At 46.5% G+C, this 15747-nt stretch overlaps 1 protein-coding gene across 1 annotated transcript in view; it reads right to left on the reverse strand.

The window, feature by feature from the left end:
- TRAM2 (translocation associated membrane protein 2) overlaps positions 1-14854 on the reverse strand; it is an 87425-nt gene extending 72571 nt beyond the window's left edge. Inside the window, exon 1 of the mRNA XM_049894126.1 lies at positions 14618-14854. Within this exon, the coding sequence (XP_049750083.1) occupies positions 14618-14737 (120 nt within the window). The 5' untranslated portion in view covers positions 14738-14854. The remainder of the gene's footprint in view (positions 1-14617) is intronic.
- Positions 14855-15747: the final 893 nt, after the last annotated feature.

The following is a 15747-nucleotide window of genomic DNA, read 5'->3' on the forward strand; positions in this document are numbered from 1 at the left end:
TTAAATAAAAACTTATTGAACGGCTGGGTACTTGAATAGTGTTGAATGAGGATATTTCCCAGACTGGGTGTTAAGAAAGTAAAATATGTTTCTTTCACATTTTCTTGGCTAATAAAATGCACTGTATAGCAGACCAACTTTTATAAAACTGTGCCTACCCAGAACTTTCTGGGGATGAACCACTCTGGATGGCCAATTTTTCCACACTGCTGAAGATTTAGGTATTGAAACTTTAACACTAATCATTGTGGATGGAAATTTTTCTAAAAATCTGAGTATACTGCATATCCTTCCTTTTTCATGAAACTACAGAATAATCGTTATGATGAAGTACTGCACTGCACTGTTCTATCATAATGAACTAAAAATCTCCTGAAGCTGTTTGCTCATATACTAAACAACACCTGGTCTTCATGGATTGTTTCATTTCTTCTGACTTCCAAGTATGTAATAATGACTAGCCCACCCAGTTGTCAGGTTATCATCGGTCTGCCTAACATGGTCCCTCTCCCATTTCAACTCACTTCTTCTTCTTTGGTAAACTTGGGAACTAGATAACCAAGCTTTGTATAACCAAGTGTAGGTGGGCTTTGAGCAAGGGCCTGAAGGGCTAGCCTAGGTGTGGAATATACAATGTCAGGGTACAGATTTAGGGCTATCACTGGGCTGCTCTGAGACCTCGGCTTGTTTTCTATTTCTCAGTTATGTTCCAAATGGGTAAGACGGCCACAAAGAGGAGATCCACCTATCAAGGTAAAACTCCAACACTTTTTAAATGTAATAATAGCTGGCATGGAGCCACCCTGGCTCACGGTGACCACATGCACAACTGAACAAAAAGAAATGCAGTTGCAGACCTAACCATTGCGACCCGTAAGGTTTTCATTGGCTGATTTTCAGCAGTAGATCCCAAGGCCTTTCTTCCTAGTCTGTCTTTAGTTTGGAAGCTTCACAAAAACCTGTTCAGCATCATAGCAACATGGAAGGCTCCACTGACAGACAAGTGGTGACCACGGTTGAGGCACATTGGTCAGGAATTGACTCCAGGTCCCCTGCACAGAACGCAAGAATTCTACCTTTGAGCCACCATTGCCCCCACAAATAATAAGCAATTAAAAAAAAAAAAACCTGTTGTCGTCGAGTTGATTCCAAATCATAGTGACCCTATAGGTAACACGTATTGGGTTTTTACCCTCTACCAGGTCCTCTTTTAAATGCTGTATGTGTATTAACATTTCTAAAACTCTAGGACATATTATTCTCATTTTACTGATGAGGAAACTGAGGACCTAAAAGTTTGCCAAGGTGAAAGCCACTGCTAGGATGTAGAAAACCAGAATTCAAACTCAGGCTGTTTGGCTCCAGGGCCATGATCTTAACCCCTGCCATATATGGCCTCTAATGGTTCCCTAATGAAACCACACCACAAGGGTCCTTCACTATTTGTTACTATTTAAAAAAAAAAAAAAAAAAAGCCCAAAAAGCAAATGTGTTGGCCAGCACTATCCAAGAGAACTTTCTGGGATGATGGAAATGTTCTCTCTGTCTGTGCTACTGAGTATTTGAAATGGGGCTAGTGCAAATGAAGAATTGAATTTTTAAATTTAAAAAACATTTTATTGTGCTTGAGGTGAAATTTTACAGCTCAAGTTCACTTCTGATTCAAAACCTTATACATACATTGTTTTGAGACATTGGTTGCAATCCCCCCAATGTGACAGTACTCTCCCCCTTTCCACCCTGGATTCTCTGTCCATTCGTCTAGTTCCTGCCTTCTCATCTTGCTTTTGGGCAGGAGTTGCCCATTTGGTTTCATATACTTGAACTAAGAAGCACATTCCTCACATGTTGTTTGTTTTATAGACCTCTCTAATCTTTGGCTGAAAAGTGGGCTTTGGGAATGGTTTCAGTTCTGAGTTAGCAGAGTGTCCAGGGGCCACAGTCTTGGGGGTTCCTCTGAGGAATTAAATTTTAATTAATTTATATTTAAATAGTCATACATGTCTAGTAGATATCTTACTGGATGGCACAAGTATGAGCTACTTTTGGTGAGTTAAAAATTGTGGTATTTCAAAAATTAAATATAACGAACAATTCCAACTTGAAGCTAGGCTTCAGAGAAGATAATTAAGTACTGATGCATCTCCTCACAACATCTTCTCTTACCCTTGTATTGTTTTAATCCATTCCCATAATTCTGAGGAGGAAAACATGCCATTTTGGTCAGCGTAGCTGAAAGCGGCAGGTGAGGTAAAGAGGGAGTTTGCAGAAATAACAATATTAGTGAGCTGGACAAAGCCTTTAGAGTGCTATTGGGAGTGGGATGTTGGGGACGGGGTGATGGATCACAGGGCAGAATTCAAATCCTAGGCTCACCCTACTGATCTGAAAAAAAAATAAGCCCACAGATGCAGGTATACCATCGAATGTAAAAATACTCTCATGCCCAGGGTTCCAGACCACGTTCAGAGGGCTGATGTGATAAAGGCTGATTCTGCAGAGCACATGGCACGGGTCTTGCTCTTTCCAGGTCCCTGCTCAGCCCTGGAGAGAAGACAGGGCCTTTGACATGAGAGTCACAAAGCTGGGCCTACCCACCCCCTCCCACCTCCCCCAAACAATTCCTTTTTAAGATATGGATTTTCTTCTTCCCTACCACCAAAATATCATGGGTTCCCTTCATTTGTTAAACTTCCCTGTTCAGCTCAGCTGTTATGACATGCCAAACCGAAATTTAGGCTAACACCTGATTTCAACTCAAACAAGAAATGAAACTGAAGTTGGAAGTTGAGCGCACTAATCTAATAAAGGCACAACTTTTTACTCCTACTAAGCCTAATCAGGAGCCCTGGTGGCACAGTGGTTGAGAGCTATGGTTGCTAACCAAAAGATCAGCAGTTCAAACCCACCAGCCACTCCTTGGAAACCCTGTGGAGCAGTTCTACTCTGTCCTATAGTGTCCCTATGAGTCGGAATCGACTCGACAGCAACAGGTTTGGTTTTTGTTTTGTTTTGTTTTGAATCCTAAATCTATATTGTTGGAGGGAAGGTGCTTCCATCTCTCTCCTCACAATTTCTGATGGGCAACTTAAGTTTTATGCACATTTTCCAGCCCTGCCTGTTCTGCAAGGGTATGTTAAGAAGACATGACTGAGCCACAGGACCTTCGATACCTGATGAAGCAAGTGGGGCTCAGAGAGGGGCTCACGAGGGCCACACAGCTATTTAATGGCAGAGCCTGGGCAAGAATCCAGAACCCCAGGTACCAGTCCTCACCCCTTCCACCACATGCACCTCCCTGCTAAGGGTGAAGGCCTTCCACAGGGCACTAGCCACGATTCATGCCTTTTGAACTCTAGAAAAGTGCACTCTGTTCTAGCCTTCATGCTCAAGCCAGAGACCAAGCTGCTATGTAAAAAGAACAACAACTATCACCTCTTCCTTCCCACCTCAACGTCCCTCTTCCAACCAACAGTCACAAAATCCATACAAACAAGTTACACCTTGCTTGTGGAGGTCACAAGTTGATCCAGTACAAAGACAGACTACAAATAAAACATATTCTAAACTACAGAAGTATTGGGTCTGAAAAGTTCAATTCTGCTCCAAGTTCTGAGGAATTCTCAGCAGGAAGCCAGGCATTGTGAAGTAGACCCAGTGATTTCCTGCAGGACTCCGGGAACGGCTGGCGCAAAGGCCTGTTTATCCTAGGACTGCTCCCCAAGGTCAGGAGCACCCAAACTGCTCTCAACTTGGGGAAAGGAGCTGATATTATGTCCATGGCACCTCTAAGCTCTAAAGCCACATTCTCACAGGCTCCGTGTGCCATCTCTTCACAGATTCTAACACTGTGCCACACACAAACAGTAACCACTGGCGGACTAACCAGGATGGTCTAGGTAGTCCTTTTGAGGGACAGAAGACCAACATGTTTTCTTAAACATCATCCCTACCCATGGTCCTGAAACAGGCATACTATTCCCCCTCCCCAACAGACACACATCTTCATAATGGTGGTGGGTCATTAAAGTCTCTTTTGAAAATCCCCTGTAAAAATAAATAAATAAATACCCCCTAGCAAAGAGTATCTATACTTTTACAATAAAGATGAATAACAACCTGATCAAACTAATAGCACTCTGCCCCTACAAAATTCAGCTTTCTTAAGAAGTCCTCTCTCTACTTCAAAGGCAAGGCAACTGAGGCTCAGAGGAGTATGTCCTTCTCATCCCGGGTATGATCCTCACCTCTACCAATCCAAAAGGAATATTACAAACCACACTGTGGTTCTGATGTTAAAAGTCTCAAGAAACCATAAGGAAAAGTTCTCCTAACTTTAAACCAAACCAAAAAAAACCAAACCCATTGCCATTGAGTTGATTCCAACTCACAGCAACCCTACAGGACAGAGAAGAACTGCCCTAAAGGGTTTCCAAGGAGCAGCTGGTAGATCTGAACTGCTAGGCTTGTGGTCAGCAGTCAAACTCTCAACCGCTGCAACCAGGGTTTTAACCAATAAAAAACAAAAACCAAATTAAATAGTAGATAAGAACTACTTTAGGTGAAGGGAAGGACAACACTCAATACAGCGGAGGTCAGCACAACTGGACTAAACCAAAAGCAAAGAAGGTTAGCGAAGCAGGGGCAGGAGTTTGGGGACCATGGTTTCAGGGGACATCTAAGTCAATTGGCATAATAAAATCTATCAAGAAAACATTCTGCATCCCACTTTGAAGAGTGGCGTCTGGGGTCTTAAATGCTAGCAAGCGGCCATCTAAGATGGATCATTGAGTCGCAACCCACCTGGATCAAAGGAGCATGAAGAACACCAAGGACACAAGGTAATAAAAAGCCCAAGAGACAGAAAGGGCTACATGAACCAGAGACTACATCATCCTGGGACCAGAAGAACTAGATGGTACCCGGCTACAACCAATGACTGCCCTGACAGGGAACACAGCAGAGGACCCCTTAGGGAGCAGGGGAACAGCGGGATGCAGACCCCAAATTCTCATAAAAAGACCAGACTTAATGGTCTGACTGAGACTAGAAGGACCCTGGTGGTCATGGCCCCCAGACCTTCTGTTGGCCCGGGACAGGAACCATTCCAGAAGCCAACTTGTCGGACATGGATTGGACTGAACAATGGGTAGGAGAGGGATGCCGGTGAGGAGTGAGCTACTTAGATCAGGTGGACACTTGAGACTATGTTGGCACCTCCTGGCTGGAGGGGAGATGGGAGGGTAAAGGGGCTTGGAAGCCAGCAAAATGGACACAAAAAGAGAGTGGAAGGAGGGAGTGGGCTGTCTCATTGTGGGGAAAGTAACTGGGAGTATGTAGCAAGGTATATATAAGTTTTTATGTGAGAGACTGACTTTATTTGTAAACTTTCACTTAAAGCACAATAAAAATTATAAACAAACACACACACACACACACACCAAGCCAAACCCGTTGCCACTGAGTCAATTCTGACTCGTAGCAACCCAGCAGGACAGAGTAGAATTGCCCCCATAGGGTTTTCAAGGAGCGACTGGTGGGTTTGAACTGCTGGCCTTTTGGTGAACAGCCAAGCCCTTAACCAATAAAGCCCTTCCAGTATTAGAAATCACACACACACCCATTCTCAGAGCAGTAAAGTACATATAAGAGTACCAACTGGGCCTCACAAGATATCTAGGAGTGACCACCACTCTTCTCCTTGAATACGGACAACCCCCACATCTTAAAGTGTTAGGTCTGAATTTAACCCTTTGGTGACTCCTGGAACAAACTGGTATTCCAAGAACTTTTTAAGCCTCTGGAGTTCTCTGGGAGGGAAGGTGGTAGTCCTAAGTTTAGTCTCAGGGTGGGGGCCTTTTGAAATGCATGAAACCCAAGGACCCTAAGTTAGAGCCTCATTTTATATACAACGAGCAGTGTGTTAGGTGATGTCTCCTAGGTAGATGAATTTTGTAAACTTTTGACAGGTTTGCCTTTATTTCTGTGAGATAAGCCTCCTAGTTATGTTTCCCAGTTACTATGTTCTCAGGCAAATGTATTTATCGGAACAGCCATGGTGGCCATTTTCTCCCTGACACCATCGTTTCCAGATATTACTGGCTCCCTGCTCTATTTTTGAGTCTTTCAGGACTGCTTTTCTAGCTTCTGAACAGTAAGTAATGCCTTTGTAATAAGGAACAATGCATTGCAGTGGTATTTTTCAAATGATTCCAACTCCTATAAGTTATTCTTACCCCGCATTCGATCTTAAGGACCAATCACTGCTTCCATGTGTAGCAGGGGGAATACACCACTGTGAACAGGTCTGCAATATTCCAGGGCAGGTGTTTCTGCTTCTTAGCTGTTAGTACTGTTTATGTTATAATCAAGAATACATAGTAGTGATAATTTTTGTGAGATTCAAATTCCTTTAGTTTTATTTGGGCTGTTAAGTACTGCTTTTGCAGTAACGAAGAATGCATTGCACCATGTTTTGAAAAGTTTCATGAAAAATAATAAAAAGCCTAAGAAGGAGATAAGAATAAAATGCATGTGCAGTCACTGCCAGGAGCTTTCATGTTTTACCTCATGTTTTGCAAAATCTCAAGAAATAAAATTTTTAAAAACTATTTTATCATTGACTAATATCAGTAGGATTTACCATGTCCAGCAGTCATTGGGACATATGTGAGCCCAGATAATGGGTATCAAAATCCATAAATCATAAAAAAAATTTCTGAATCAGTCCTTTAATCAGCATGCCTTTCGTTAGTGAAAACAGATGGTATCAACAAAAAATTCAAAGGAGAAAATAATTGGGTCACCAAAGTTAGTAAACCACCCATTCTACCAACAGCAGTGGCTTGAGGTTGAGGCCCAACAGTGTGAGGTTGCATCTGCCACTTATATCAAGCTCAAGATCTGACTCCTATACGCAGATAGTTTATCGGCTTTAAACAACCACACTGTGACCTCTCTAAGGACAGGGACCCCACCTTATTCATCTTTGTATTCCCAGAGCTCAACACAGGCACACAGCAGCCTCTCCATCAGCAACCGCCAAATAAATGAATGTAGCACTTTTAAAAGTGACATACCAATTTCAAGACTTCTACACTTTTTTTTTCACACATACACTGACATACAAAGGTAGAGCGTGAAATTCCAGTAGGCAGGGGAGTACAAAAAGCACTAGACTTGAGTCAGAAGATGCGGGTTCAGGCCTCAGGTTTGCCAAAAATTCACTCTACCGTCCTAGGCAAATCTCCTAACCTTTGCGGGGCTTCATTTCCTCTTCTCTAAACATAATAGATGACATCTAGTTTTCCCTCAAGCCCTTAAACTTGTAAAATACTAAGAAAAGATGCACCCTTGAGCTATGACCACAATGTTAACTTGATAATAAAAACAATGAAAATATACTAGGCAGAAGCATCTATTCTTAAAGGGATGTTGGCTAATAATAGGCAGTTACTTAATAATAAGAAAAGCCTCTGCCCATTTGCCTGTGTTCACGTGAGATACACACACTTTTGGGTCATTCTCTTTCAAAGAGATGCACATTTCAATGACTGTTCCAGGCAGAAAAGCCTCCATGTGCAACAATGGCCCACAAACATGACTTCCAGGTAATAAATACATTCCACTCAGACAAAGAAAAATAAAGCAGCCTGTGGCTACATTCTGTAGACGCCCCACTGGTGGACGCGTCGGAGCTGAGACTTAAATGTGAGCCAGAGATTGCTGAATTCTTATTTTGGCTCTGCCTCTAACTCAGAGTGGATGGTCCTTGGCCAAGTCTCTCCACTAGAAGCCACGCTCTGAATGGGTATGACACCCCCCATAAACCATCCAGATTATAGGGTGAGGCTAGTAATGCACTTCACAGATGTGATGTGCTGCCAATCCCTCAAGACGAATGAGGGAAGCCATCAAGTGGCAACGTGGCTCAGGCGGAGAGCCACATAGCAGCCCCTCACCTAATCCCTGAGCTGCCACAAACTCTACAGAGGGCTCCAAAGGTCTCAGAACCCCCCACTCTCAACTGGGCCCCATTTCCTCTACTGGAAAGTAAGGAAACCTGTGTGAACCTACACCAAGAGCTGTCCAGAAAAGTCACTTGCCAAGCTCTTTTAACCACACAGTCACCAGCAACGTAAACCAGCTGTGACTAAATCATTTAGGTTTGGTTTTCTTCCACTCTGGACAGTGGAGGGAGATCAAGGCAAAAGTACTAGACTGTATAAAAGATAAAGGTCTGCTCATGAAATAAGAAAAGCTGTTCAGGAGCCACTTTGTAGTTTTAGTGTTTCTTTTTCTTTTCTTTTTTTTCCCTCCCTTTAACCATTAGATACCAATGGATGCCAGATACACAGCTGGATAAAAAGGTTAAGAGATAGTATCAGTAAAGTTTCCCAGAAAGCCTGCTAAGAGCACTCTCGCTGATTAGAAAGGCTTCTGTACCTTGGGAACTCTAATCAGGTCTTATCATTATGAACCCTCTTGCTTTGTCATTTATCAGGGTGGGAACTAGAGGTACATCAGCTATGCCACAGAGCAATTTCTGAGGCCCCTGACCAGGACGAAGCAGATCAAAAAGGAGCTCATGCCTGCCAGAGTGAAGTTTTCACCATAGCAACACATGTTATTCTACAAACAGTCAGGACTAAAGTGCTCTGTTGTGTCCGGTCCCGAGAGTGTCTCCAAGAAATGAACCACTGAGGAGTCAGACAACAGGGCTGGCCAGAGACAAGTGGCATCTATTTCGCTTGAGGGGCAGTCTCCTCGTAGCAAAGCTGACAGTAGCAGCACTAAGACTCTCCAATACCCACGGCCCATGTTCTAATAAGATGGATGTCAGAGAGAAAACAGATGTCCTCTGTGAAGCAGCCACACAAGGCTCACTGGGGAAGAGAGACTCAGCGTACAGCAATCATCCACCTTTGGAGAGAAGGTGGCTAGCACTGGAGAACTTGGAAGGGCTGCCTGTTTTACCTCTGGGGTCACCACCTCCCATCTGATGGTGGGAAAGCCTACTCACAATAAAGTCGATAATAACAGTAATCAGCGCAGTTGCTGAGACCATTGATTAAGTGCCCATGTGCCAGGCACTGAGCTGGCAAGTTTTACACGTTTATTATTCTTCATCCTCCAAGCCGGGCTTAAATACTCAGTAATTAATCAATACCACCTTTCTGGATATCACACTTTCACCAAGGGAAAATGTGCCCTTACATCTCATAGGATAGCTTTACACCTGAGGCTTCATCACTAGTTCCAAATTCTGTTCCACTGCTCAAATCGCTAAGGGATACCTGGAGAAATCCAATCACAGAACAATGGCACCCAAGTGCCTCCTCTCCCTAGTTTTCTCCTAACTTCTCCAGAACACAGCTATAGCTCTATGCCAGAGGCTGGGGAGGTAGATGTATAAAGTTAGGAACTATAAAAGCTTTCTTTATATTTCAGAAGTAACATATAAATTCCTTCTTCTCTATCCAATGGAGCCCTGGTGGCTCAGTGCTCAAGCACTTGGCTGCCATCTGAAAGGTCAGCAGTTCGAACTCACCAACCACTCCGCGGGAGAAAGATGTGGTAGTCTGCTTCCATAAAGATTTACAGCCTAGGAAACCCTATGGGGCAGTTCTACTCTGTCCTATAGGGTCAGAATAAACTTGACAGCAAGCGGCTTTTCTTTGGGGCGGGGGGGCGGGGGAGGTTCAAAAGCACATTAGATGTTAGTCAAAGAAAGATGACGTATGTCCACAGATGTATGTCTGTGCCATTTACATACCTCCTGGGTAGTGCAAACAGTTAATGAGTTCAGCTGCTAACCGAAAGGCTGGAAGGTTAAGTCACCCAGAGGCACCCCGGAAGAAAGGCCTGGCAATCTACTTCTGAAAAAATAAAGCCATTGAAAACCCTATGAAGCACAGTTCTCTGACACACGAGTTGGAATCAACTCAACAGCAACTGGTTTTTTTTTCTCTATTAACACAATACAACACAAAACATTAAGAGACAGGATCAGAAGCCTCGTTTCAGGCTTTTACTGCCTACAGTATGTCTGAGAGAGGTGAACTGGCACCATGAAACCCATGACAGGTTATGACACAATGGGCTTCCATTGTACATAGTACAAACATTTCATCTTGACAAGTCAATCATAGTGTCAGGAACAGGGAAGAAAGCAGTTCCTGGAGAAAAGGTAGACCTACCACATCTGCCACCAAAGCAATGAAAAAGCAAAAACCAGCCACTACCCAAAAAGTCCTCTGAGTCCTATACTCTTAAGTCATCACAGACCAAACAGAAACCAAACCTATAAATGATGAGCCCAAAATTTTAGAAACGTTTCCTTGCAGCTGCAGAGCGTGCAAATGAACTAAAAAAAAAAAAAAAGCTTCTGCCTCAAAATGATATTTTAAAGGGAGTGTATAAATTCCTTCTTCTCTACTCACTGTGCCCCCCTTTTCTCATTCTCTAGTCACCAATGAAGTTTCCCTCTTCCCCTGCCTGTTTCAGTTTGAAACGTGGCACTGAACAGGACACTGGAAAGCAAAGGTGGAGGGGGGGCCTGCTTTCAAATTTCACACACACACAAGCACACACACTCCAACCCTTCGCCCGCAGCCTGAAGGCCGGTCCGGCCAGACTCCACCTAAGAAAGGACTGAAGGAATAAACTGTCGAGTAGAAAAACTCCCCCTTGCGCCACCTCTCCCAAAAGCAGAGTTAAAAAAGAGAAAGTTGGAAAGGAAGGAGGGGGAAATAAAGCTCCACATTCCTGAGATTTTTTAGCCAAGTGCTGTGGCCGCACAGAACAGCTCTATTCCAAACAGCCTGGAGAAAGGGGAGAAAACCTGGCTTCAGGGGTGCTATGGATTGAATTGTGTCCCCTCAAAAATATGTGTTGTAAATCCTAACCTCTATGCCTGTGGTTATAATCCCATTTGGGAATGGAATGCCTTTGCTATGTTAATGAGGCAGGATTAGTACAGGGTATATATATCTTGAATCAATCTCTTTTGAGATATAAAAGAGATTAAACAGACAGGCCGAGAAGCAAAGATGGGGGAAGAGAGATGCCAACCCACATGAAGATCGCCCAGAGGCAGAAGCTCAAAGACACAAGGACCTTCCTCTAGAGCCAGCACTCTGAATTTGGACACCTAGCCTCCTAAACTGCAAGAGGATAAATTCATTTGTTGAAACCACTGACTTGTGGTATTTCTATTATAGCAGCACCAGATAACTAAGACAAGGGGGAAGAATGTGTCTCCCTGGCTTGGTAATGTGAGAAGGATCTCAGAATGGCCCAAAACTAAACCAAAAAACACACCCTTTCGTGTGCATTCCCAAAGGAAATGATCCCAAAGGAAGGAATCTGAAGTCATTGTATCCCAGAGGACAGAAAACTGAAGTCCTGGGGTCTGTGACAAGGAAAATTAAAGTACCACTGAAGACTGGAGAGCTGACTAGTAAGTTGGGAGAAGAGTAAGGCAATGATGAGATACAGTCCAGGGCTGCACTGCCTGGGGTAGTGAAGGAGACGGGCCCAGCTCATCGGCAGAGGCTGGGCAGGGGACCCCAGAGGGAGGTGTGGCCAGGAGAGTAGCTCTTTGTGGGAAGAATTATAATTGAGTTTTCCTGGCTCAGTTTTTGAATGAAGGAATCCTAGGCTGGTCCCAAGTTAGAAACCCGAGAGTCTGATGTCCTCTCTCCTTTTCTCCCCCTTGCCCTTTCACCTCCTTTTGTCTTTCCTTCAAGGAAAAAGTGTATTGGTGCTGGACTGCCCCATCCTCTTTTCATGCATACCCCGCCCCCAACACACCACAATGTATACCCCTACATACACACATTCACACACCACACACCTCCAGGGAGAGTGCAAACGCACCCAGACCCTAAGTAATATCCAATAAGTTCTCTGAGGAATCTAAACTGATTGTAATCAATTCAATTCCAACTCATAGCAACCTTGTAGGACAGACCAGACCTGCCTTATAGGCTTTCCAAGGCTGTAAATCATTATGGAAAAAGACTGCCATATCTTTCTCCTGAAAAGCAGCTGGTAGGTTCGAACCACTGATCTTTGGGTTGGCAGTTGAGTTCCTAACCACTGTGCCATCAGAACTTCCTCGCTCCAGGTGTGGAGATGCTCCTATTTGTTTCTCATCAGTCCCTAAAAGTATCTCAGAAGCTCCTGCTCTCATTTGATGTGGGCAGCAGTTATCAAGGGCTCCCTTTACCTGCCCCTGCCCCCCGCAAATACCTAATTATGTGAAGAATCAGTCAGTGAGTATGAAAAATGAGAACCTACTACCCTTGATAAGGGAGGCTTTGGGCATGGCCATCTATATCCCAAACTAGCACAGACCAACCATCCCGCAATTCACTTCAGAGAAGGTGACAACTTGCCCTGTCCACAGGCCTAGGGTTCTCCAGGAGGGAGGTGGTAAAGATGGTGGGAATAGGGGGTCTGCAGGCATTTGGGCCAGGGTCTTTTCCATACTCCCCAGTCCAATCCTAAGGATTGGTGAGGGGCAGTGTATTGTTTTGTTTTTTGCCACCTTCAGACTTTCTCTTCTGGTACTGGGAGTAAGAGCTCCTAGCACTTTTCACCTCCCACAGAAAGGCAGATGAAATGCATAAGTCTTTCCACAAGACAAGAGACAGGGAGGGAAGGAGGTACTAAGCTCAAAAGCTAGGGGGATCTTTCTGAGTAAAGATAAAGCAGGTAGAACCACAAACCTTAACAAGTGCCAAAAACACAGGAGAGCCATGAGGCCATGCAAGAGTCTTCACCAGGTGTTAAGCATGTGGCTATGAGGTCTACAGCTGTCATATGTGTCTTACCAGACACACCCTGCAATACTGGTAACCTGCACACTGCGAGGCCTCTTACAATGGAAGACTGTCAGTAGATACTGAGGTACCGCCTGGGCAAAAAAAACTCTGTTATTTCATTAAGCTATTATTACGATAAATAATAACAGGGCTCAAGGAGCAAGAGACTTGTTTTCACATTTGTAGAATACGCTGTGGCTTTTTTTGCCTACATGATCTCACTTAAACCTTACTATAACCTTTGGAGGATGACAGATTTTACTAGCCTCATTTTAATGATGGGGAAACTGAGGCTCCAGGTAGTTTTTAGTCAGACTAGTTGGCACCGCAGGAATTGGGATACAGGGTCTGTCCTGACAAAGCCCTTACCAATATACCAGGAGAACTGTAGGGGGTGTGAGTGAGGAGGGAGGGTTTGAATTAAAAGAACACTACTAAAAATTGGAGTGTCGACCCAAATCCTAGTCTCAGGTTTATTTCCAACAGACCCCGAAGCCCAGTAAAGGCCACATTCACACATCCAACCCTGACTCGGGCAGCACAAGAATGTCCCCAGCTTGAGGGCAGCTACACCAGCCAAGCAGGACCCTTACAGTCATCTGTCAACAGGCGCCAGGGAACCTGGAGACAGAGGGGCATTGGAGGGAGAAATCAGCCTCACTAGGAATCCTTCATCGCCAAGGCAGTTTATAAATGGTTACAGCCTCCTAACCCATCCCCAGAGAACGCAGATAAGCAACCCTACCCAGAAGGGAGGACAAGGCCCTGTTTCAGAGGAACCAGAGGAGACTTCGGTGAGAGTGAGGGGAGTGTCACATATCTCACTTTTGAGGCAAGATATACGACAGCAGGCCCTATACCCAGCTTCCCTCAGTTCTTCTCACTTTTGAATATCACATTTTTCTTGCTCTCCAAGAGTAGGGAGACCTTCCCTGAAGCAACCCCCTTGGATCCTGACCTCTTTAGGGCTTAGGGAAACATTCTGTTCTATGAGGCCTACACCAGCGCACTGCTATCCCCACAGCGGGAAAGAGCACCTTCCCCCTAAAAGCAGAAGGTGCCCTGCTCCTTTCCTTGCGCCTGTAAAGGGGAAGAATCTCTGGGTCCACCACAGATGGATCTACAGAGGCAGTCAAGAGTGACGAACGGATACCCCAAAACGTGCTGGGGTAGGCTGGGCAGAAAAAAGGGGGCAGGAGGGCTCCAGATCGGCACTTATGGGATGGGGCCAGGGCCCCATGTGAGCCCCCTAGCACGTTCCAGAGTTAGGGATGCAAAAGATCCTACTGGGAGGTAGAAGAGGCTGGGGTCCCTCCCACTGGAAGAGCCCAAAAGGGCTGATGGCCATCGCTTGGGAGGAGTTGTGCAATGACTGCGGGTCTGGGAATCTCCGGGCTTGGCTCCCGGACGCCAGAAAGGAAACCCCACGCGTCAGGCCAGGGTGGCAGCGCTGCGGTTGGTTCGACGCCAGGCTTGAGTTTCAGGGCTGCAGAGAGAGCTGCAGGATACAGTGGGTGCCCAAGGGGGCGGCAGAGCAGGGCAGGCTGGCACAGCGCGGGCCGGAGGGTGGTGTCTGGGCTGACCAAGCAGCCAAGTGGGGGGGGGGGTACAATTCACAAAGCAGGGGCGGGGGGTACAGTGCACGAAGCTGGTGGCTGCAGATAAACTACATTGCAGCCTGGCGTTCCTAGCTCAGACGAGGACCCGGGGACCCGCGGGGGAATGCCGGGCGGCACACCAGAGGGAACACTGCCCGCCCCTCCCGCCCTCGCTCCAGTCTCCCTCACCTCGAACATAAGCCCGATGAGGACGCAGAGCACCAGGCAGAAGCCGATGTCCGCATGGTTGTGGATGACGAACTCCTGGCTGAAGAGCGGGTAACTTTTCGTCCTCCTGCGGAAAGCCATGGCAGCGGGAGCGCAGCGGCCGGCGGGGCCCGCACACTGCGCTCACAAGCCGCCGCGCAAACTTCTCCAACCCCGGCCCGGTCCGCCCGCCGGCCCGCAGCCCGCTCGCTGCCGGCCCAGCGCGGAACAACTTCAGGGCCCCGCCCCCTTCCTCCACCCGCCCCCGCCCCCGCCGCCCGGAACCGCCCCCGGCCGCAGCCCCCTCTCCACCCGCGGCCCTCACTCTGCGCGCAGGGCTCGCCCCGGCCCCGCCCCCCGCGCGCTTAACCCTCTCGCCGCCGGGGACGCGCGGGAAAAAGAGGCTGCGGTCGCGCTCGCAGGCGGGGCGGCGAGCGAGGCCGGGATCCACCTTGCCCCGCGCCGGGGCCGAGCCCCGCCGCAGCTCCCCGGCCAGCGGCTCGCCGCCCTACGAAGAAAGCAGGCCGCGGGGGACGTGGACGCCCGGCCCTGCCTGGACAGGAAGTGGGCCCGGGTTTCCCACTCGTCGGCGCCCCACTCCTTCCTCCGCGGGAAGCGAAGGGCCCGGAGGCCGCGGGCCGGCAGAGGGATAGGCCGGGACGCCAGATATTCCCGGGGTTGGGTGCTGTGCTTCTGGGGGGACTGAGAACAGCACAGGTTCGATGTAGAAAGGGAAGCTGCAGGCCGGCCTCTGCGCAGGCCACAGCGCCTTGCGACCGCTCAGCATGACGTACTGGTTAAAACGATCAATGGATGAATAGGCCATTCTGATAATTATTGAGAAATTACGACGGGCTAGGCAAGGTCCAGAATGCTGGGAATAGGCAGTAAACAAACAACACCTTGCCCTCGGAAAGCTTACGTTCCAATGGAATAAGGGGATGTATGGGTGCAGTTTTATTAACTTTTGAGACCTTGTGCTACCATTAATTAGTTTTAACAAGTGTTACTCAATGTCTACATTCAATATTAATTGATCTGAAGAAGTAGAAGAGCAAAAACACAAAAGGAACTTTCCCACTGAAAGTTTTTTAAGTTTTTTAAATACCCCC

This window comes from Elephas maximus, chromosome 1 (genome assembly GCF_024166365.1).
Source record: "Elephas maximus indicus isolate mEleMax1 chromosome 1, mEleMax1 primary haplotype, whole genome shotgun sequence".
In the NCBI taxonomy this organism is placed as follows: Eukaryota; Metazoa; Chordata; class Mammalia; order Proboscidea; family Elephantidae; genus Elephas; species Elephas maximus.